Genomic DNA, 24,674 nt, shown 5'->3' with positions numbered 1-24,674 from the left:
TTTATTTCACGAAAATAGTTAATTACTTTTTTTCAACGCTGTATGCATATTTTGTAGTTACCAGATTGAGAAAAGATAACATATTTACAAGAGTTTTGTATTTTGTTCTAACTTTCTCGTGTATGAACTACAGTACACGTAGATGGCCAGCAGGTGGTGAAAACATGACAGTTCGAAAACTTTTGTCCGAATAACAATTCCTTTATTTCTTACATTTTATTCAACAGTATTACACCATATTAATGTGTCAGAGTCTATTGAAAAATATCTCCAGTTGACTTATCATTTACATTTGTTTGTTTGCTTTTTCGCGCATTAGGTTTATGGCCGATTTGCTAACTTTTATTTCACGCATTACAAAAAAAATCAGTGTAAAACATATTGCATTTTTTAAAAAGAAATAACAAACGCATGCTTTTTATTCCCTTGTTCTTTTGTGCGTCAGAGGGTCAGTTTGAGGAAATTACAACAGAGAAGGGCGGAGAGAAGCTGGTCTTGTGCATTTTCTCAGACCGCGCAGCTCACAATGACTGAGTACGTCCGAGCAACATGACCCACTTTGGATATTCCATATGGATTTTGATTTCCGCCTGGGGTATCTATCTTTTCTACTTTTTCGTACTATAGACTTTATTTTTTATTTCTGTTTTCTTCATTGGCTCACTGGATATTCCTATTTGCAGGGAGTGTGTGGACTCTACCTCATGTGATGAAGTATGAAACAGTCACTCCTCAGAAACTGAGGAATTCATCTCGCATCACAAATGATGCCACCCATCAGGTAAGGATCTCAAACAGGTACCCTACAGCAGCGTAACCACTCACGTATATGAAATATTTTTTGAAGCATTCAGATGTACTGCAATACTCTGTGAAGATTGCGGGACAGAATCACACATTGCACTTGGAAAGAAATGTGTAAGGGAGATTTTTCAGTTTGTCCATTTGTATGAAAATACATTTACTGATTTTTTAATCACTTCAGGGAGCTCATCGGAAAAACCTTCTCTGTGACACATTATTCCAAGCAAGGCACCCGACTAACATCAACTCATGTGCTTGAGGTATATGTTATTGTATGAAAATTGTGAGATTTGAAATGTATATTTTAAGGATAAAAGGAAGGAAAAGGTGGGGGAACATTTCTCTTTCAGGGGTTATTTCAGCTTTTCTCACAAAATAGAATGAAAAAAAAAATCCAGCAGGATCAAATTCAGTTGCAGCCCGGGGTCCTTGGGGACCTATATTTTCCCATGTTTCCGTCCAAGTTGTGACCCACTTGTATAGAAGGCAAATAACTTTTTTCGGTGTGGTCTCTGCGGTTGGAAAGTCAGCTGAGATAGTCCAAGGACAAGGACAAACTATCACAATGGTCTCGCCCCTATAGTGGAGAAGGACTTGTTCATTCTTCAGTGTGTCAAATGCATGTTCAGTTTGGTTGTTCCGATTCTTCATCAAGAACAGGATGTCCTGTGGCATCATACCCACGCATGTTGTCCTTTACTCAAATTTGCATCATAGCCACTGAAGTGTTCGATTTTGGTCAAAGTTGGGCAAACATTTGACACACATTGGATTGTAAAATTTGGCAGAGGGGTTGGGTCAGTGGGGAAAAAAACATAAATTGATTTGTTTCATTAAGTATATGCCCAAAACTAGTCTCAGTCCATCCGATACCATATACAAAAATGATTTTAAAACAAGCAAAATAACATAATACGTCCCAATTTTAAGCACAAAATTAGATAAAACGCTTTGAAACAACACAAAATTCACTAGCAATAGTTTTTGGGGATCACATCTGATTAAAGTAGCAAAACATTTTGTATGTGTTTTTTTTCATGATGAATACTGAAAAATGTATCCCATAAAAATCAAATTAAAAAAATAAGTTGCAACATTGACACCGTTTGAATGCTGGCCTTGGGTGCAGTACACTTAAAAGTGTCAAGAACCGGAATGGGAGGAGAACCCAAATGCGTGACGTTTTTCACACAAGCTTTTATATTACGGGAAATGGGGCAGCCATGCACGTAACCCAAACGCCAGTGATTCGGCTATCGTTGGGAGGAAGATGTAATGCAGCCGTCTGGCGTGGAATGACAGGAAGCCAGAGACGGACGAGATCGATACCAATTCCACGAGCAAATATCGGACAGATAGGGTAGATACCGGACGGGACAGACTGGATTGATATCATAACTGGATATCGAAATTAAACAGGACAAAAATATACGGGAACGATACCGGACAGGAAACACAGGCAGGAAACCGGACACAGTCAAAACCCACGTCTTGCGGGGCAGAGGTTCGTTGACAGACTGACAAAGGTTGAGTGAGAGCACTGAGCTTAAATTGAAGGGAAGCCAATCTGTCGACGAGCCGCAGCTGGTGCCACATCTGCGGGACCAATTGGGTGCCATGGCAACCTTGACAAAAAGTGCTGCTAACACAATTTAGAACTGATTCATGAGCGTTTTTAATGCCACCAATGTGGATCAAGCTAAATAATTAGCACTTGCTAAACACTGACTCAGAGTTTCATGCACCGCAGATGCTATTTACGGTCATGATTGTTCCGTTTTCAAAAAAGAGAGAAGCTTTGCTGGTTCAATGTACTCAAAACAACTTGAAATGAGGTTTGAGTGCACCGTCTATTGAAGAAATAAGGTTATTGCCGTAAAAAGGGAAAACTATTGGTTGTACTTTTCCATATTGTTTTCTAACATATACACATTTGCCGCATAGGATGCTAGTTTGTTATATTGACTATAATACTATGTATAATATGCACTGTTTACATAATTGTCACTGTCATCCAATCATGTTGCTGTACTTTAATAGCCACATCCTTTAGGGTGGATCGGCATTTTATAACCTAGATGATTTAATAAAAATAATGGCTACAGAGGGGGTTAAAAGAGATTTAGAATTTGGCACAGTGAGGGTTTCTTGTAAATTCATTGAGGTCTTCTCTCCTTTTTTAGTGTCTACTGAATTATAAACTTATCACTAGAATTTTTATTCGGTGGGACCCATTAAAAAGCATAACGGGCCGTACGTGGCCCACAGGCCATAGGTCACCCGTGCCGGTTTTCGGTGCTGTGATTTCTTAATGAGACATTTCCTTCCTCGAATTCGGACACCTCACACCGGAAGTTGATTCGTAAGTCTAATGTATGTTCTCCCTTTCTCATTTCCCCCTTCAGCGTGACTCATAAAGTGCACCACATTGAACTTGGCCTCATTTGTGTTTAAATCTTTTCGTCTCCTATTCAGAATCACTGCTACTACCACGGACACGTCGTGGGAGTGGAAGACTCTTCCGCCAGTGTGGAGTTGTGCTCAGGGTTGAAGTACGTCTTTCTCCCTCCCCATTTTGTAAATAGGTTATTGTTGCTGTCGCATGGCATGTCAAATTCACTTAAAGCTATTGAGGACGCAGACTGCTCATCATGACTCAAATCCAGCATGTTAAATCCAGACTCTGCTGCAGCCGTTTCCTCCATTAGAAATAATAAGATTGATTATGACTATGTCTGGGTTGTAGATGTCTCATTCTTGCTTTAGCTATATGTATTGCATTTTTTTCTGCCAGCAATGCACAGACAGCCTCTGAGGGTAAACCCGTTTCTGTTCCTTCTCTGAATTTATCGTATTTCTCTGCAGGGGGTTTGTCCGCCTCCAGGATCAAACTTATCTGATAGAACCCCTGGCGCGGCAGCACGCCAAAGTTCACAGCAACGAAGGTCCTCATGCAGTTTACAACTACAAACACCTGAGAAGGAAAAGGAGCTCCTGTTCCCATGGAAACACGACCATGTACTACGATCATGTCTCTCGTCCGTCTGGACTGTTCCAGCTTGGCAGTCTGGTACGTAAAGATGCACAGCATGGACACAAAGACATTATTTATATATTACATTTCTATAAAGCAAACAAAAATAGAAAAACATATAGAAGTACAATTCACAGTTTTAGGAAAAGTGTGCAATCATTGTTGTGCTTTTTTTTTCTTTTCTTTTTTTATAAAAATCCACAGTTCTGTGTGTTGTTTTTAGACACAACTGGCAAACTACACAAGTAGACCTTTTTTAAAAGTACAATATCAACAGGGCTGTTCGTGATCTCCTGTCAGTTTTTATATCACCCTCTACAGTAATAGCCAACAGTTTTTCTCCCTGGTACATATGTTGCTATTAATACTGGAACTTTGATAAAGCATGTTTCCATACTGATACCAATACTCCATTCTTGCCTTGTCATGTAAACCAACACAAGGTGCCGATACTAGAAATACAAAAATCTTAATCTTCTTACACTTGACACATAAAAACACAATAGACGAAATACCTTCAAATCCCAACATTGTGATTTGCCCATTATCAATGTCAATGATGAAGTCAATGTAAAGTCATGTTAGCTCTACAAAACTCTACAAACTATTGGGTCAAAGTAACCCAATTTGTGTTAAGCGTGGGCCGATATCTTACTTGGTATAATTTGATCCGACTTTGTGGGTTGTTTGAAAAAAAAAAAAAAAAAAACATGTGTCAATTTTTTTGAGAATGCGTCCCATAAAATGGGGGTGAGATATATATAAAACAAGCCCAAAACTTGATCACTTTATTACAAGCTAGGTAGTGAGGTAGTACCTGTTATGTTTTAGAGAGGCAGTTACATGTGCACATAAGCTGACTGACAAGAGTTTATTTAGGGGCAAAAGTAATTAACAAAAGGCGCTCCACACATGGGAGCAGGGAGAAAATGAGTAACAAAAACACAGTATGGAAATCACTCACAGCTATCAATGTTCAGGTAGTCCAGAGTAGATCAAAGGCAGGTATACTCTGGCAGGAACTAAAGAACATATAGGGCAAACAACATTCTTCAGCTTTTGCTGTTGACACAGTCCTTAAATCCTGGGTTCCTGATTAGAGTCAGGTGCAGGTGATCGAGAACAGGTCTGGGGTCCCCCAGGTTGTCTTCCTGTTGGTGGCAACTGGAGGACTGTGGTAGGATGGATCCCAACAGTACCTCATACAAAGCTCTCAAATTTGTCGTTTTGAAACAAAAGAACCATAAAATTACCTTTACATCCATTTGTGTGAACCTGCTCCAAAAAGTTAGTTTTGTTGTAATTTGTTTTAAAAAGTCAAAAGTTTCAGTAAAACAACCCAGAAAGTTTAATTAAATTAATCCAATCAACGGATTGTTAAATTCTTGAACCCATTTTGAGTTGTTTTTGACCCAAAGTTTATTTTAAGGTGTAGTTTCTTGATCTTTATTGGGAAATGGCCTCCGTTGCAAGTATTGGCATTTTTAAAATGGTATCGACACTGATATCAGGGACTACTCATTCCTTGTTTTCACTGTTTTTGATTTTAATTGCAAAATCATATTGATTTTGATTTAACACTCCATACTTCAGAAAAGCCGAGGCCAGACTAAAGGTGGAGGAAGAAAACCTAGAACAGTGGAGCTTGCTGTGGTGGTCGACAACACAGAGGTTTGGTATTACTTTTCACATTTGTTTTGATTTAGAAGATACATCACCTATCATTAATTGACTTAAGTAAATGTTTTTTGTTTCAGTACAAGAGGTTCGGTAATAAAAGGACAGTGGAAGCCAGAGTGCTCGAAATAGCAAACAATGTCGACAGGGTAAGTGTCCCTCACTAAGATCGGCATCCCGATGTGATGCTCTAGAACAGGGGTTGCCAATGTGGGGCCCATGGGTACCAAGTGGCCTCTCAAGAACACTTAACTAGCCTGCAGATAGGTGCTGAGAATACCTTACCAGTGATGTGTCAATGCGATTTAGTGGGTAATTAGATTTTAAACTAGCATTAGTAATTACATGATAAGTGTTTTTAAATGTATGATCTATTCTTTCAAATTTATGTTTAAGTGAGCACATCAATAATATATTTAAATCACTTGGTATCCTTATACAAGGCAAATGTTTTAGTGTTTGACTGATACTTCTAATGATTACAACATAGTAATAACATGATAGCTTGTTATATCAGAAATACATATAAAACTGGTAGCTCTGCTAGTGCTAATCAGAAAAAGAGTAGGTCTCAGCTTAAAAGAAAAAAGGTTACTCCTGTGTTATATGATTATAATAAATACTGTGAAATAGTTTGATTCAAAATTCCATGTACGACCAGACGTATTTTATGGGTCTAGGATTATTTCCTGTGAAAGCACAATTTTTCCGTTGCGTCTGGATAGCAGACATAGAAAAAAAATTAAAGTGCTGATACTGTCTGTTCTCTACCAGCGATTAAAAAGAGAAGTTCTCTCACTTCGACTGCGAATTTTTACACGTTAGCAGAGGAGTTTCACACGTATCACACTTTCCCTGTTTACAATATTTTTTTAAGTGGGCCATTGACTCATTAGACTGTAGACCCAACACAAGGGTGGTCTGTGAAAGTATTATAGGCTCGGTACATCCGCGATCATGTGGTTTGTTATGTAATCTTGGAATCGATTTAGAACTTTTAGCATATAAGCAATCCATTTAATTACTTTAAAAGATTCAAGATTCAAAGTGTTTGTAGTTATTTGCACAGTAAAGAAACATGATTCCCTGCTCAATGAAATTCTTACTTTGCTGTCCACACAGTTGCCATCGTAATAAAACTAAGAAACTATATACATGTATACATAAAATAATATTTTGAAAGAAGCCCTCCTGTGGACTCTGCGGTGGAATATGCTCTGCAGAGAGGGCAGTGGAGTCCCGGTGATCTTCTGAGCGTTAAAAGAGTTCTACCGTTGTTTTTAGGTGTACCGTCCGGTGGGTGTCCGAGTCATGTTGGTTGGTCTTGAAATATGGTCGTACAAAGATCAAATTGAGGTCAGCTCCAGTCCCGAGCAGACGCTCAGTCGTTTTCTCGAATGGCGCCAGCGTTACCTCCTGCCGAGGCTGAAGCATGACAACGCACAATTCATCACGTAAGTCTCAGACGTATTTTTCGGCAAAGATAATTTGGTCTGCTTTGACTAATATGTCAAGAATGTTCTGTTTTTATTGTTTAGAGGTTTGGATTTTGAAGGCACCACGGTCGGGCTCGCCAACACAAATGCAATGTGCACCTCTAGCTCAGGAGCTGTCAATGAGGTGGGGAGCTTGCTTTTGTGTCCTATGATTATGCATACTTAGCACAAGGATATTTAAATTCTGTTAGCTGTGAATAACTGGGCACTGGGCAAAATCCCTTTGTTCTCTGAATTGGGAAAATATGAATTTTGTTTATACGTCAGCTTTTTATTCCATGCAACAAGTAGCAACTTCTTCTACACATAACTTCTAGCTTTATCTTTTACGCTCAAAGCAAGCCTATTTTATGTTGGAAACTAGGATCTCAATCTTCTACTAACCAAATACTAACTTAATCGTCTATGCTTAGAGCTAGCATCATTTTCCATTCTTTACCAAAAACTATGATCTTCTTCTACAGCGAATGCAAGCTTAATCTTCTACGCTAAGATTTAGCTTCAGCTTTTCTTTGCGAGGAACAAATATCTTCTTTATTGACACCCAAAAATTAGGGTTTTTTTCTACGCCTAAAAAGTAGCTTTTTCTTCTACACCAGAAACTAGCATCATCTTCTCTGCCGAAGCTAGGATCTTCTTCATCTGGCCTCAAAAACTAAGAACGTTGTATTCTCCCTCTGAAAAAAAAGCATCTTTTTCTGCAACCAAAACTCGTGGAATTTTTTTCATGCAAAATCTAGAATTTTCTTCTATGCCTGAAAAAAACTACCTATATATTTTTCAATGGTTGAAACAAGTACCTTCTTTTATTCATGAATATTACCTTCTCCTTTTAGTCAAGTCATGTTTATTTTTATAGCCCTTAATCACAAAGAGTGTCAAAGGGCTGCACAGACTACAGATTATTGCAAACCACAGACTATTATGACACCATCCCCTGATCTAAAACCTACATGAGGGCAAAATGAAAATTATGCTGAATTTATTTAATAATTTTTTTTTTTAATTTATGCTGAAAATTAGTATCCCTTTTTTCCACACCCCCAAAAAATAGCTCCTCTTATCTACACCAAAAAAATTGTTTAATCTTCTTCTTTGCAAACTACATCCTCCTCTTCATCTTTGTGCAAATATTTTGCTGTCCCCTTTTGTTATTTAGTGGTTGATTTTTTTTGTGCAGTGCCCAAATAAACTTCATTCATTCGTTCATTAATTCATTCATTCACTAAAAAAAAGTCATGTGCAATACATAGCATTTTATTCTACGCCTGCAAAATAAATCCTCATTTTGCTCTATAGCATAAAACAAGTATATTCTTCTACAAAAAATATTTGCACCGATGATTACCATCCTTTTCTTCCAAGCCCAATAATTAGCTCCTTCATCCACAGCAAAAACTTGCATCATCGTTTTATATATGCATAAAAACAAGCATCATATTCTTTACCATAAAAATAGCATTGTCTTAAAAATTATCATTTCGAAAGCATGCATGCTAAGTTAAGTGACTTATCCATTGATGTGAGTGGAATAATTATTCATCTGTTTGACTTGGTTTTGCATGACGACTGTGCACACAGGATCATAATAACAACGCCATCGGAGTTTCATCCACTATTGCCCACGAGATGGGTCACAACCTGGGTTTGTCTCATGATACTGAGAACTGTATCTGTGGCACTACAATGTCGAAGAAAGGCTGCATTATGGCAGAGAGTGTTGGGTAAAAGCAGTACAACTGCGTCCTATGTGACTATTGTACAAAGCTAACTTTGCTTCTGAATTGCTCCTTCAGTGCGGTACCTCCAGAGATGTTCAGCAGCTGCAGCCAACAGCAACTCAACAGGTTCCTGGAGGAAATCAACCCGGCTTGTCTTTTGGACACACCCTCCACAGGCCGAATATACGGCGGGCCAGTGTGCGGTAACGCCTTCCTGGAGCCCGGTGAGGAGTGCGACTGTGGAACTGTGGAGGTAGGCCATGCTCATGCATCTTGAAGTTATTGGAATCTATTTAGAGTTAAACAGCTACACATTAGTGGGATCAGAGTGTGAAATCAGATCGGTGTGTCCGTGTGCTGGGCACTGTTGAACTGGCCTCCCGAGAAGACACAGATAAAGGTTGATGTCAGTGGGAACACTGGACTTGGGCCAAGACTGGGAATGTAGTACTTGAAATGTAAGCCTGACAAGTTAATTTCCCATTTGGGATATTGCACAGCTAAATGTTGGTCCACACAATCTCAACTGCACAATAGTAGAGTTGACATCCGTTCCAGCTAAAAAACAAAAAAAATCACAAGATGGAAGAGAGACATGCTGGCTACGGGCTCTCTCGGTCTCGTCCAGCTTTTGTGGTTTGCTCCACCCTGTTGTATCTCATCCATACAACCGATTTTTACGTGTTAAAATGCCTATATTCCCCCGGTTTTATTGACCGTATTGTTGCTAGAGAGTAAGTAAAAAAGGATAAGAGGAACAAAACAGCTTTATAAAATGTAATGATTGAGAACATGCGTTAATATCCAAATAGACTAACAAATAACTGTTATTAAGATACAAAACATAATGATTTTAATTGATTTATCGAATAAGCGTGTGTTATTAAGGGCAGTGTTTCTCAACCTTTTTGAGACAATGAAAACTTGTTGTCATCAACTCTTGAGGCACACCGTCCGTCAGGAATGTTTAAAAAAATAATACCCTGCATCAGGTACTTGTTTTTTTGAAGGCAAAATTATAATTTTTCTTATCATTTGGGCTAATGAGGTAATACTGGTTATTAATTTTGGTTAATACATTTGCTGTAGTTTTTATTTTACCGTATTTTTAAACTGTTTTACTATATTTCTAAATAGTACTTAAAATTAGCAAATATTGTCTGCCGTTCTAACATTTTTTTGGGGAAGAAAATAAGAAAATCATTAATGTATTAATTGAAGCTGACCCCTAAAACTGCTTTCAAATAGCCACATACGAAAATAAATAGAAGATAAAAGGTGTAAACAATCCTTTGGAAGTAGTAAACCTTTATATTCTTGGTTCATACAATCTTGAGAGATGGCGATGAAACACCTTTTTGAAACACTCCATATACATTATGTCCCTGGTGTTCAAACAACTCCCAAGATATCCTTCTCCATTTTTGTCTACTTCAAGACGTTTTCTTTTTTTTCTCCAGGCATGATGTATTGCAATAATAAGTTTGAAATAAAAATACCAAAATTCATCACATTTTTATTTTAAATTCTGTACTCACATTTGCCCAATTGATGTAGTTGTTCTTGTATACCCGACTCTCCCCTCTTCACATTCTACCAACCATTCGATACTTGTGACACACAACTAAATTTTGTGTGCACATATGAACTAAACCCCTGATTTTAGTATTTTATTTGATAGTTTTGAATACAGCTTAGATGCAAGTATATACGGTGGAGAATATCTCGATGAGGAGAAATTCAGCATCCTCGTACTCTTTGCTCAAGACGGTGTCACCGTATCTGCACTTAGTTGTGATTTTTAGGTAAATATAAACAGGGTTGGGTAGGGTTACTTTAACTTGATTACTTTCAATTACTTTTGGATTACTCCAATACCAAATATGCTAATAAAAGACAAAAGAAACTAGATATGAATAAAATGATGACTCACAACACGTGGTAAGCTTTCTCTCCTGGCTTTGATCTCTTTGATCTCCGGCGAAACTAACATAAAATGCGACAGAAACAAAATGAAAATAAATCCAAACAGCTTGCCAACATCATTTTTGCCGTTCCATGTATTCCGTTACTCCCCAAGCCTGCACAAAAATTAGTCATTTTATTCATATTTAGTTTCTTTTGTCTTTTATTAGCATATTTGGTATTGGAGTAATCCAAAAGTAATCAAGTTAAAGTAACCGTACCCAACCCTGAATATAAACACACCCACCCTTCGCGTTCTTAAGCGTTAGTGGCAAATTGAGGGTTGTGTGTTACATCCTGGGCGAAACAGGAACAGTTGGCGATCAGAGGAGGTTGTAATTCATGATCTCCCTTAAAAAAGTAGCAGAGTAAAACACCATGTTGTAACGACAGTTGGGTTACAAAATCTAATTTATAACTCATTACCAAGAAAACTAATCGCGTTCCAGGAACGCATTCCTAACGTGTTAGTCCCAACACTCACTGTAATATTAATTTCTCTTCCTAGGAATGCAAGAATCCCTGTTGCAATGCCACAAACTGCAAACTAAGCACAGGAGCCCAATGCGCTGAGGGCGAGTGCTGCCACGACTGTCAAGTGAGTAAATTACGTGAAAACGTGCTACTATGCGGCTGCGAAGATTTACGGGCTTTCGTGTAATCAATAGCGTTTCAATCACAGCTGAAGGCGACAGGCAGCGTCTGTCGACCCAAGGCTGGGAGCTGCGACTTGGCAGAGCACTGCAGTGGACTGTCGGCCTCCTGCCCTCCAGACGCCTACGCACAAAACGGACTGTCTTGCAATCGTGCTAAAGGATACTGCTACAACGGACAGTGTCCGTCCAGGCAGCAGCACTGCAAGAGACTCTGGGGGCCAGGTAAAATGAAATGGAGTTTTTTATTTGTTTGTTTTTTTACTTTTTCTAAATTGGAGCTCATCTGAAATAAATTTACAATTGTCTTTATTGTCATTGATAACTACATAGTGAAAATCGCAGCAACATTAGACATGTCATTCCACGATAACAAGGAGACAAGACTTAAATAGCAAAAGATAAGGTAAAATAATGAATAGGGCTGTCAGGACCAGAAGGGAAACAGGACCCACTCGCATAACGTTACTCACAATTTTATTGGGAAGAAGGGAAAGGATAGCACACACGATCTGGAGATCGCTGGTTGCAGAGAGCAGGTTGCTCAGACGCGGAAGTGGTATTTCCGTGGCGAGTGATGGCGATGTCAGGAGCGGAAAAAACAGGTCAGTAATTTGGGAAGGGAGAGCAGATTTGGTCTAGCTCAGATAGTAACGGGAGAATAACAGGAGCAGGACAGGCGAAAAAGGGCTTGCCGTGTAAAAACAGAGATTTGCAGACGCACCGACAAAAGCGGACAGACAGGACAGTTTAAATACCGACTGTCAACAGGCTGCAGCTGGCGCGACACGAGCAGAGCCAATTGGGCGCCATGGCAACCGTGATACACGGGCGGGGCCAATTGGGTGCCATGGCAACCGTGACAAGGGCTTGGAGACTGGCTTAAATTGTAATAATAATCAATAGTGCAATAAAAATCTAAATAATGCATTGAAGAGTTGTGCAATAACATCTAGCAGCAACAACATTTCCAAATAAGTTGATCATTAAGATATGATTACCCATTTTTCTATTCAATAACCTGATGTTTATTTGTAACAATAATTCATGTATTTATTGATTTAGGGATTATTAAAACTGGCTTTAGATTGTAAAACAGTGAAGTCAATGTCAAATTCTTGCCTAACTTGCCGACTACATTGTTTACCCTATCACTGATTATGGACCTTTTTTGAGAAAATCAGGTCTAAAGAATCACAAGCTAGACAAATTTGATCAAACAGTAACTTATAATGTAAAAGAAAAATACTCGTTGCTAATTTTTGCTAATGTTTTTATTATGCTACTATATTTTTATCTCTGTATTAAAATAAAAACAGCAGTAATTGAGTTTGTTTGAATAATAGAGGAATACAAATATTACATTTATTATTATACTCGAGAAAAATTTAATACAATAAGAAAAATGTGGAAAGTATAGTTTTACACAAAAAATGAATTCATTAAAATAAAAAATAAACAAAAAAATATTTAAACATTATTGTAAATAAACAAAATGACGTTATGTGGAAGATGTTGAATAAATAAGATAAACAAATAAATACACCATAGAAAAATAAAATTCGATTTTTAAACAAGGATAGGACAAAAATAATCTCCAAGAAGCAAAAAATGTTTTGACTTATTTTAAGTATTTCTTAAGCGCATTCTATTTACTTCTACAGTAAAATAAGAAAAATAAAAAATAAAGATTATCAACCAACCTTTGGGAATGGAATGGACTGCATTTGTATACAACTGAAGACCTCCAAAGCGCTTCACAGTGTACTTCACACTTTACCAATCCACACACACACTCGCACACTGTTAGCCAGGGGCAGCCACGCAATGCGCTTACCTGCCTATTGGGGGCATTAGGGGTTCAGTGTGTTTGCAATTCCAGTCAGAATAGTTTTATGTTTTTGCTTATAAAACAGGGGCCTCAAACTTAATTGACTCAGAGCTAGGATCTGGCGAACAAGAAATTCCACCATTTTCAAATACATTTTTGAAAAATGTCAAATAAGATATGAATGCGTTCTTAAGCATTAGTGGCAAATTGAGGGTTGTGTGTTACATCCTGGACGAAACAGGAACAGTTGGCGATCAGAAGAGGTTGTAATTCATGATCTCCCTTAAAAAAGTAGCGGAGTAAAACACCATGTTGTAACGACAGTTGCTTATAAAACAGGGGCCTCAAACTTAATTGACTCAGAGCTAGGATCTGGCGAACAAGAAATTCCACCATTTTCAAATACATTTTTGAAAAATGTCAAATAAGATATGAAAATAAAACATTAATGAAATAAGAAGAAATAAACCGATCAGTAAAAAATTGAACGCATGTTTGGCATGGGCTGCACTTCAATTAAGCTTTCATATTAAGGCGGGGACGCAATTGGCCCTCGGGCTGTGAGTTTGAGGCCTGTGTTATTCAATGTTTGAAAGTCTGTCATTTACTCTTTGTGAATCCACTCCACTGTATGCATTATTCGACATTCATCCGAAACAACTGAAGTTTTTACTCCTGATTGTGTAAGGCAGAGCTGCTTTTTGTTATTAATTAGCGCCAAGGGCACCCAGTTTGATATGCGTTTGTAAAATAACTTATTGTGTCATTACTATGTTGTTACTATGTTATTACAAGGTTAATGATTGGAAGTAGGGTTAAATAGACTCAGTCAACCACTAAAAAAAAAACGTATATGAAAAAAATCCAAATGACCCAGCACTAGTGAGCTATCTATTCACCCTGGTCATATCCCTCAAGAGGGGTGACCGACAACAAGACAAACACATACAAAAACAAAGCAAACAAAAAAAGGGAAAATGTAGCAAAAAACACACAAACATTTTTGGACCAAATGCCCAAACACCCAAACAAGTTAAGCGCCTCTGCACCCAAGTCTGTCATGCTTTCGTCCCTCCAGATGAAACATGACACAAGTAAGCAACCATGTCCCTCGGATCAGGGTGACACAAAACACTCTTCTGTTCAACAGCAGGGCCCGACAGCTTTCACTGGTTTACCCCTGCCGTATCATACAGGTGCCCTGCCCATCCCTTATAACACGTCTAAACATCCCACTATCCTTTTACAACACCTCTTCACTCATCCCTATCACCAACAAGAGCTCTAGCTTCCACTACATTTAGTGCACTCATAACACCATCCATCCACGTCAATTGCGGCCTTCCGATTGGTCTCCTTCCATTGACTTCTGCTCTGTAGATCATCTTCAACCTTCGCTCCTCATCCATCCTCTCCATGTGTCCAAACCAACTCTCTTATCCACACGCTTGCTCAGTTCCACTACTACTCCAGTTCTGGCTCTCACAATTTCATTTCTCAATCTATCCAATCTTGTCACTCCTAACATACTCCTGTCATGTGGTGATGGGCCCTCTCCCCCTGGGAGGTGGTGAGAATTTTCCTACTGTGGTCCATTGGGTGTTGTAAGAGGCGACTGAAGTGGAGGGAGCGAGGGGACTGGGGATCTTCTCCTCTCTATCTGTACTCCCTAAGAGACAGCAAGGTAAAGAAAGGTGGGCGGGAGACCGAAAGGTCTTGCAAACCGTAGTTTTAGGGTCACTAAATGTAGAGGATATGGAAGTAAAGCGACTGAGTGAAAGAAAGGGAAAATCGGAAGGATGATGACTAAAAGGAAGGTTGATGTGTTAGCCTTGAGTGAAACAAAGATGAAAGAAAAGGGCACTAATGAGCTACTTTTAGAAAACGTCACCACACACCACAGTTGTCCTTAGGGGGCCGCCAGGTTGGGGACCCCTGGTGTAAGAGGACTGCTTGGTCAGCTTGTATTTTTTTGCTCCTAGATGCTGAGGTGGCAGCAGACGCTTGCTTCTTCCAGTACGGAGGCTGCAGAAGGAGCTTGTTCATGCGTCGATGTTTTGGCCAGTATGTTTTGACAACAAGATATCCGAGTGTTGCATTGCATTCCCTATTTTGCGATTCATTGCTTTACATTGTTTGGTGGCAGGGAGCAATCATGCGGGACGCTTTTCTGCTCCGGGGGATGGGAGTTCCCGGTTACATCCAGGAAGTCCTTTTACAAAGTTGGAAATGAGGATTGCAACGAGGCGACCATGAACCCTGAAGACAACTATCCTGCCGATTTGGGCATGGTGCCCACCGGTACCAAGTGTGGTAACAATATGGTAAAACTAAGTCTTGCTAATCCCGTAGACCTCCGGGATGCTATAATAATCCGTTTTGAGGTGCGGATCGCAAAGTGAATTAGATTTAAAGCGGGGGATAGAAACCTATGGTAATTATCTACTGCCTTCCCCCAAAAAAACCAGTATGTGTAATATAAATGTGTTCGATTAAAAAACACTATGAATAAATATAAATGTAAAGCAGTTGTCTAGAGTATCCCGGGTTTCTACTTTCTTGTACTTCCTTAAAATACATTCACTCAAACATAGCCTGCTCCATCTTTAAGGTATGCTACAACCAAAAGTGTCATGACATCAGAAACATAAGAGAATACGGAAGCAGTGACTGTTCCTCCAAATGCAACAACCGCGGGGTGAGATTCTTGCACTAAACACAGCTTTCGGCATCCCATATTGACTAAGAGTGTATCTACAAAACAGGTTTGCAACCATCAAAGCAAGTGCCACTGCGATCCTGGCTGGGCACCACCGTACTGTGATGTGCTGGAATCAGAAGTCACTCAAGGTATATTATAACTATACTCTTTGACTTTTTTTTGGTTTTCTTTTTTAATTAATGTGGGTAAATAATTGTATTATATCAATTGAATATTAGAATGATCTTAATGTATTCATTTATTTTTACATCTCGGTATCAATATTTGTTATCAATCAATTTATCTCTTTAAAAATAAATAATTTTTATGTTTACATGAGTGTTTTTAATGTAATAATACAACAAACGTCCAATTACCTATAAGGGCTAAATGAAGATCTTACTCACAGAAGGTTATTGAGGAGCTCCAATATAATGTTGTATCAGATACTATGAGTCAAAAAATTAAATTAGCCTAGCAAATATTTATGTTTTAGGATTTATTGTAGAACTGGAAAAAATATACCTTTCACTGTGGTATTTGATGCAGATGCGGTAGTTGGTACCAGATTTTTTTAACTGCTGTTCTGTCTAATTTTGAATTGAGGGGAAAAGTAATAAAACAAGTAAAATAATCATCTTTTCAATTTTTTTTCCACAGGTGGATATTTTTTTACTGTATGAAAATCATTTTTATAATAATAATAATTATTATTATTATTGTTATCACGATTTAACTGAGATTTATTTGCATAATTATTTTGTTAAAATGACACTGGTATAATAAGAGTGATTGAATACATTATCCATCGTCTACATTTTTCACTCTTTTTATTTAACAAAAAATGTGTTTAAAAATACTTTTTAAATTATTATTATTATTACTATTATTATTATTATTATTCCATTCCATTTTTTTCCCATTCCATTATTTGCACTGCTCATCCTCAGTAGGGTCGCGGGGGGTGCCGGGGCCCATCCCAGCTATATTCGGGCAGTGGGCAGGGGAGACCCTGAACTGGTTGCCAGCCAGTCGCAGTGTATTATTATTATTATTATTATTATTATTATTATTATTATTATTATTATTATTGTTATTATTATTATTATCTCATCTCATTATTTGCACCGCTTATCCTCAGTAGGGTCGCGGGGGTGCTGGAGCCCATCCCAGCAATCATCGGGCAGTGGGCAGGGGAGACCCTGAACTGGTTGCCAGCCAGTCGCATTGTATTATTATTATTATTATTATTATTATCATTATTATTATTATTGTTTTTGTTATTGTTATTATTATTATTTGTTTGAGATTTTCTTCCAAAATTATTGTATTACAACGTTGCAGATAGGCTGATCAAATAAATCATCCATCTTCCCCATTTTGCGATATTTTTTATTTTTATAGAAGAAATTGTTAAAATGATGGTAAGATAAGACAAAGAATATCTTAAAATGGGCAAAACATGTACAAGAATATGTGCATTTTAAGATTACAAGCATTGAGCCTGAGTATTTCATTATTATAATGGTGTGAAAAAAGAGATATCACACTTCAGTATTACGCAAACTACATTATGAGATAATCATGTACAATTCCAAATATAACACAAAAAGATATGGCATTATTGCCTTACGTATAAAACATATGATTATGAGATAAAAAAAACAGTGTGGGAAAACTAAACCAAAACAAGAGGACAAAACCATTAGATTGTCAGTACGTACAGTACTTACAGTAATTGCTTGTTTGAGTAGGATGTGATTTACATGTGACTTTGCCTTATTTTATTTGACATTTATTACATGCAACGTATTTCACGTGGCCTCCGAATACTGCGTTCTTGTGTTTCGAATAGAAAAGCGTTTTCATGGAATTTCCCTCTGAGGCGACAGTAATGAAGTTAGCGGGCATTAAGTGTCGCTCCCCTTAAGCTATTTTGATGCTGTGATGTCTACAGGCGGGGGACTGGGCCTTATTGTGTCTTTGGCTGTAAGTTTCCTGATAGTCGCCGCTCTCCTCATCGGGGGTTTCATGTGCTGCAGCCAGAAAAGGCAACCCACAAAAAGGTTTGAAATCCTTTTCCCCTGACCTCCACGGATCAATGAGGTCTTTGTCATTTGTTTTTTTGTATTGTAATGCTTTGTTCATTTTCCAGATGCCCCGAATCTACCTCAGGACAGACAAATCCTTTATTTCCATCAGGCAACGCTGGGCGCAGCCCTCATCTTCGCTCCACAACTATCAGCCAGCCAACATTTGTCGAGTCATCAGCCACACAACTGTGTAAACCACTTTCCTTCTCTGTGGTTGAAAAATCGAGTGTGGCGTGCAAGCCATGCAGAACGGCTCCTCAGGTGCGTCGATTTGATGGGGCATGTCAAGAACCCACTCGGGTTTGTGCGTAAGCAAAGTGCAGAAACACAGATTAGTGCAGGTCTTTTATCCGTACACCAGAAACTAGGTAGCCAGGCAACAATCGTGATCCAAGCAGCAGACGAGGGGTCAGGGTTCCACTAAACCAAAACAGAGAAGGCGACAGTCTATGATTTCTTCAGGCAGTACTTTTGGTCCAGAGGGTTAGGCAAGTGTTCAGGCCACTGGAATAAGAAGAAGTTGAGACAAGAGTGCTTGGGATTTGATATTGAAGACTACAAACTAGCAAGGTGCCAAAGGGGACAAAGTAGTAATAAAGGGAAGAGGTAAATCAAAATAAGAGCCAAAAGCTGTGAGGGGGAAATTAGCACCCATTAGTGATTGACCTATGGGAGAAAGAGAAAGAGAACATACAGAAAAGCAGACCTCATATTGCAGGATTGTGAGAGTGTAGTTTTTACCTGTTCGAACAGAATGAAGCCAGAAACAAGCTTATTATCATTGACTACGTTTAAATACAGGCTTATATCTGACTGGGATCAGAATTTGGATTTTAGGAGCTATCCGAGCGAAGGGTTTATATGATTAATGACAAAGGAACAGTCACGTATACATGGCGTTTGATAGTATTCCAATTACAAGAGCTCGGATGGGGCGATGCCATTACGCAAATATTTACCTTTTAAATAAATGATTATTTCATTCATTTCACTTACTAAAATCAACAAAGTACCAAGCTTGTTTCCCCTCTCCTCCAAAAGTGCTACATCCCTTGTTTCTACAAGCTGTGCTTGTTCATAACAAGCAAGAAGCACGGTCATTTTTGCCGTAGGGGCAGAAAAATAAAATGTATATGTCCTGGAGAAATCAACCAATCCACATGAGGCTTTTATTTGAGAGGAAAGCAGAGTTTGCATGCAACATTCATCTTTGTACTAGAAGTCCCAAGTCAAGTCAAGTCACATTTATTTATATAGCCCTTAATCACAAAAATGTCTCAAAGGACTGCACAGGATTACAATTACACAATTACCTGATCTTAAACCACAATGCTTTGCGGTATAAAATCAGACTACTCGAATGTGATTATTAAAAGGAAAATAAAAAGGACTGACGCAACCATCGCTATTGGAACACTTTAGGTCAAACCTTAACAAGACTTCTGTGCGTGTTGTCACGGCTTTACATAATTGGAAAAATGGCAATAGTCCGTTTACAATCGTATTACTGCCTGCATGTAAATGTAGTCATTGTCTCTGTAGCATTGCCCCCCTTGTATTGTGTCTTGTATAACATTTTACTTTCTGGTCACTGAGTGCACTAAGTCATGCTATCCGCTTTGTTGTGTTCTGCAGGCCCCCAAAAAGGAACCAACTGCACCACAGCCATCTAAGATACAACAGGTAACGTTACCCAGATGTTACTTTTAAACCCCCGCTCTTATCATCCTCAACTCAAGTCACTTAATGTTTTTTCAAGGGATTAAAGCCTCCCCTCAAGCCACCGGCAGTGCCCAACAAGCCAATTTACACTGAGGTACGTGATATTTTAAAGAGAATATAAAGCAAAGAACCATTCTTATTTAAATTGTGTCATTCGTTCAGGAAGATTGTACATAAAATGATTTTCTTTAGGGAGAGGTACAGTATTGAAAATAATTTGGGTTGGGAGTGGATTAATCTTTTACTTTGGTGAAGTGGTCCAAATATATTAATGTTTTATTATGAAGTGAAGAAAAATTGTGTCTAAAATCATAACCCCCAAAAATTGATCATTCAGTTTGAAACCGCAAAATGTAGATACTGGGCTCTTTGATTAAACCAACTCCAAAACATAGTACATTCTATTCTATTCTATTCTATTCTATTCTATTCTATTTTATTCTCTTCTCTTCTATTCTAGTCTACCCTATCTTGTACTATTTTATCCTATGTTATACGATTCAATTCTCTTATACACTGTGAAACATGAACTTATATAGAATAAGACCTCCTTGGAATACAGGTAGGTAATTAAGTTTGAAATAACACAAAATTGGTTATTTATTTTATTTATAAAAACCCAGAAAAAAAACCACTGTATGATATTTTATTTAACTTCAAATGTTATGTCTCTTTCTAGAATGCCCCCAACAATAGAACATAATCAAATGTTGTTATAATTAAAATTTCCATGCGAGCTGTATAAATAAAGTACAGAAATGGTCCCAGAAGCATTGAACACCCCCCCCAAAAAAAAACCAAATTAGATAGATAGATAGATAGATAGATACTTTATTCATCCCCGAAGGGAAATTCACTTTTCCAGCAGCATCCCTAAGCTGAGAACAATCGAAAATAACTGAGAACAATCGAAAATAACACGGGAGCTGCTGGAGTGGCTGCCATTCGTGACGGCGCCGGAGAAACGATTCAATTTGAATCATGTACAAACAAACAAACAATTGAATCATGTACAAGAAACGATTCAATCTGAATCATGTACAAACAAACAAACAATTGAATCATGTACAATAAACAAACAAAATATTTATGTTTCAATAAGTGGAGTGTTAATAAAATGGGGGGAAAATAATTTCTGATACTGATATAACCAGGTAAAACTAATTTTAAGTTACCTGTCCAAATGAATGTTGTGCCATCTCACCTTTCCCACTCTCTCTGCTCGCTCCTGAAACTTTATCAAATAGTCCAAAATTTTACCTCATCTTCTCCGCTCACCTCGTCGTCCTCTTCTCCTTCCACTTCGCACTACAGAGACTTTTTAGCTGAGCCGTCTCTTATGACACCATCCCCTGATCTAGACCAAACTAATGCAAGCAAAAATGCAATGGCAAAGCAAAGCCACTGAGGAGCTAAACGATAAAATGCACAATTATATGATACCGTAGTTTTGCTATACTAGAAGATGCAAAATAATACACACGTGGCTGTGGAAGTACGGACAATACAATAAAATTGACTTCCCTGAATTGGGTTATAATAACGACAATAAGTTAGATGCAGCACATACTGTGGAGTAAGCACTACTTTGTCATTATTTTTGCATATCTCTCCAAACAGTCTTAGTTTTTTATTCTCCTTAAAGTATCTCTCACATGTTTAGCCTGGATTGCCATGTCAATGTTTTACAATGTTGATATCAATGACAATATAGACTATTCAATTCAATAGACGCAAGCAAATCAACATTGTTATTGTCATTATTATATTATTGTGATGATGATAATAATAATAATAATTATAACTATTGTTTTTATTGTCATAAATTATTGATTTTATACAAAATAATCCAACAAAATGGGTCACTTTTTAAACTAGCAAAAGAAATGATCATTTTGTTTTATAAACAACATTGGACAGTTAAAAACCTATTTGCTTAAAATCCCCCAAATTGTAACAAATTTATAATAACATATAAAATAATATTGCTTGAAACAATCAAAATGATTGCATTGTTTTCTTTTTAAAGTGTAATGATTTATTATTTTATTCATATTTCCAATTTCTGGGACAAAAATTCAGGTCTCGGGTGGGGTCATTTAACAACACAAAATTGGGTTATATTTATTTAAACCCCAAACAAGGAACAAGGTTTGGCTGAAAGCTACCACACCAAAAAACATTTTGTAGAAAATAGCCTTCAAAAATGGGTTCTAATTTTTCCTTTTATAAACTACACAATAAATTGGATCATTTTGTTTGAAACCCGAAATCTGGCACATCATGGTCACAAACTAAGGTTGTTTTTCTTTTAAGGCGTAATTAGCGGTCTCTCTTTTTGTGGGTTAGCTAAAAACAAACTATTTTAAACACACATTTTCTCACTGTTCAGTATATTTCATGAAATTATGTATTCGTCGAGAACAGAAGAGGAAGTGTGGCCTTTGAACCTTATCACAGGGGAAAAGACGGTTGTCAAACACTCATTTCCCTTCACTAGTGCAAACACCCAAAAAGCTTTATTTTCTGTAACACAACGTAAAGATAGTTTTGTCTTTCTAATGAATAACTTTGTGGTTTGCGATGACTTCCAGCCAAAGCCACAACCTCCATCCAGACCTCTCCCCCCACTTACGTCCAAACCAGTAAGTCAGCATTTAATGTTAATATTTTTGTCACTTTGACGTAATTATCGGCGTACTTTCAGGTCATAAAGTCCAAACCTGCTACGCCTCCGGTCAAACCAAAGCCCAATGTCGTCCATCCGCGGCTGCCTCACACACAGTTGGTACGTCTTGATGCTAAATATCATCGTTATTCCTAGGGAATCATGATAATGGATTCAGGCATAGTATCAGTTTGAAAAAGGCGGTATCGAACGTCTCTAATGATGAATTATGTGTTTGTGGGGCTACGAATAAGGCAGCAACATCCAAGAGTTTGTTTTCTTTACCCCTTCGAGGGTGGCCATTTTGTCAATACTGTCCACTGATGATGACATCACAATGTCTTCGGGCTCAGATTGTTAATGTGATAAAACAAAGGCCACTTTGTAGTTGTTACACGAATCTTCGGGTACTGTGATGTCATTTAATTTCACTTTCCCTGAAGAAGAATAAGAGAGTGAATTTTGCTGCTGAATTCATTTTTCACAACTACAATATTAACGGGAATCGGAATATAAAAGAGAAATATCAGAATGTATTAATCTACAGTATTTGTGTACATTAAACTGTTTGAACTTATCAAAAATGTACACATATGGTTGTGGGATCACTTAACCATTACGGTTGTAGGAGCACCATTCCTGTGGAGTGTCTTGGGCAAGTACAGCCTAGTGGCGGCCATTTCTCTCCAGGCCAACAAATATAGTATTGTGTCCTTTAATTTGCTCGTAGCTTACAAACGAGCATGTAGCGGAGACACTCCATATCCATTTTGTCACTGGGGTCCAAACACTTGGTGGGTGGGAGGTTGAGGTAGGTAGGTAGGTAGGTAGGTAGGTAGGGTGGATAGATGGATGGTTAGATGGATAGACAGATGGATAAATGGATGGATAGATAGATAGATAGATAGATAGATAGATAGATAGATAGATAGATAGATAGATAGATAGATAGATAGATAGATAGATAGATAGATAGATAGATAGATAGATAGATAGATAGATAGATAGATAGATAGATAGATAGATAGATAGATAGATAGATAGATAGATAGATAGATAGATAGATAGATAGATAGATAGATAGATAGATAGATAGATAGATAGATAGATATTCTGCATATGTATTCTGTGGATTTTGTATGTTCTTTTAATTATTGGGCGAATGGATCCTCCAAACAGAGTTTCCTTGGTCTTTTTGAAAATGACAACTATTGTGAATCTCAAGAAATTGTATTCAAATAAGACGATGCTTCTTTTTTTTTTTTGTTTAGCTCGCAGGGAAAGCTGCCCTGACTCCTCTCAGCGGCAGACCTAGATGACCAAGGGGAATCCTTTTACTTCTGATGCTCTCATCTCACCGGCAAGGACGAAAATCAAAACATTTCTCGGGAAACGTCTTACAGATTCACACAGGGACGACATCCAGATGAAGGATCAAGAATAAAAAAGACAAGTTTTTACGCCGAGAGGACCGCCGCCGTTTGCCTTTGCTCCTTTGATAGCCAGCTCTAATGAGTGTGCAACTATGATGATGATGAAGATCTTTTTGAAGGGAAACATCTCCCCCTCTTTTCTCCTCCTCCATCCTGAGATATGTGAACATTTTGTGATTGCACTGCCGATGCTGTAATTATTTTTATAACCTTTTTTGGTACTTTTTCAAATATGGCACCAACGTGGGCACTTTAAAAAAAATCTGTGTGGTAAGGACAGAATGAATTTGCCTTGTTTTGGGACTTTTTGAATGTATGAATTATTGCTTGGTTATTTTTTCTTTGTCATGTCAATATGTTACTGGTAATTTTATCTACTCAAGGGATTTTTTAAATAATATTTACTTTTACAAGTTTCATTGTCACTCAAATAAGTAATAATAACAAATTCCTTACGACGAGGACTCAAGATTCGATTTGAGTTTAATTTATATTTATAAAGGCTATTGTGTGTCGACATGCTTGTGCTGAAATAAAATTTTAAACTGATTTTCCTTTTTCTCCTTTTCTATATATTTGAAGGGAAATTGTATGTTATTTAGCACCTCCCAGTGCTGGATAAAAACAGTCATTCATTAAAAAATCAATTGTGTTTTGATACATGAGCAAAAATAGATCATATAAACGTGCTTTTCCGAAATAGAAATTCCTAGGTCGAGAAATGTGTATTTTACATTTTATGAGGGTCACTGAGAGGGAGCTGACATTATAGTGGGCCATTTTGCCGCTAAGGGTACCCCAAAATCAAAAACCTTGTTGAAAATAAGGGAAGAAAACCATGCATTTTGGTTACTTTAAGTCTTCGTAGTTTGTATT

At 37.8% G+C, this 24,674-nt stretch overlaps 1 protein-coding gene across 2 annotated transcripts; it reads left to right on the top strand.

The window, feature by feature from the left end:
- The first annotated feature begins 2 nt into the window (after positions 1-2).
- Positions 3-24,348, top strand: adam8a (ADAM metallopeptidase domain 8a). 2 transcript variants are annotated; one of them, XM_088351040.1, is made up of 25 exons: positions 446-595; positions 684-781; positions 848-918; positions 986-1,064; positions 3,280-3,356; positions 3,670-3,874; positions 5,432-5,509; positions 5,596-5,664; positions 6,800-6,969; positions 7,054-7,135; positions 8,593-8,735; positions 8,808-8,985; positions 11,206-11,295; positions 11,380-11,575; positions 15,164-15,245; positions 15,328-15,505; positions 15,793-15,879; positions 15,947-16,031; positions 17,840-17,948; positions 18,038-18,236; positions 19,611-19,658; positions 19,735-19,791; positions 22,292-22,342; positions 22,405-22,485; positions 23,637-24,348. In XM_088351040.1, exons 1-25 carry the CDS (start codon positions 550-552, stop codon positions 23,682-23,684), a joined length of 2,607 nt encoding a protein of 868 aa, XP_088207166.1. In that variant the 5' UTR covers positions 446-549; the 3' UTR covers positions 23,685-24,348. The 2 variants fall into 2 exon arrangements, with proteins under 2 accessions (XP_088207167.1, XP_088207166.1); XM_088351041.1 differs by lacking the exons at positions 22,292-22,342; positions 22,405-22,485 and adding an exon at positions 3-17.
- Positions 24,349-24,674: the final 326 nt, after the last annotated feature.

This window comes from Urocampus carinirostris, chromosome 13, assembly GCF_059441175.1.
Source record: "Urocampus carinirostris isolate Australia breed hairy pipefish chromosome 13, RoL_Ucar_1.0, whole genome shotgun sequence".
Lineage (NCBI taxonomy): Eukaryota > Metazoa > Chordata > Actinopteri > Syngnathiformes > Syngnathidae > Urocampus > Urocampus carinirostris.
Note: the sequence above shows the minus strand (reverse complement) of the source record. Positions and strands in the feature narration are given on the sequence as shown.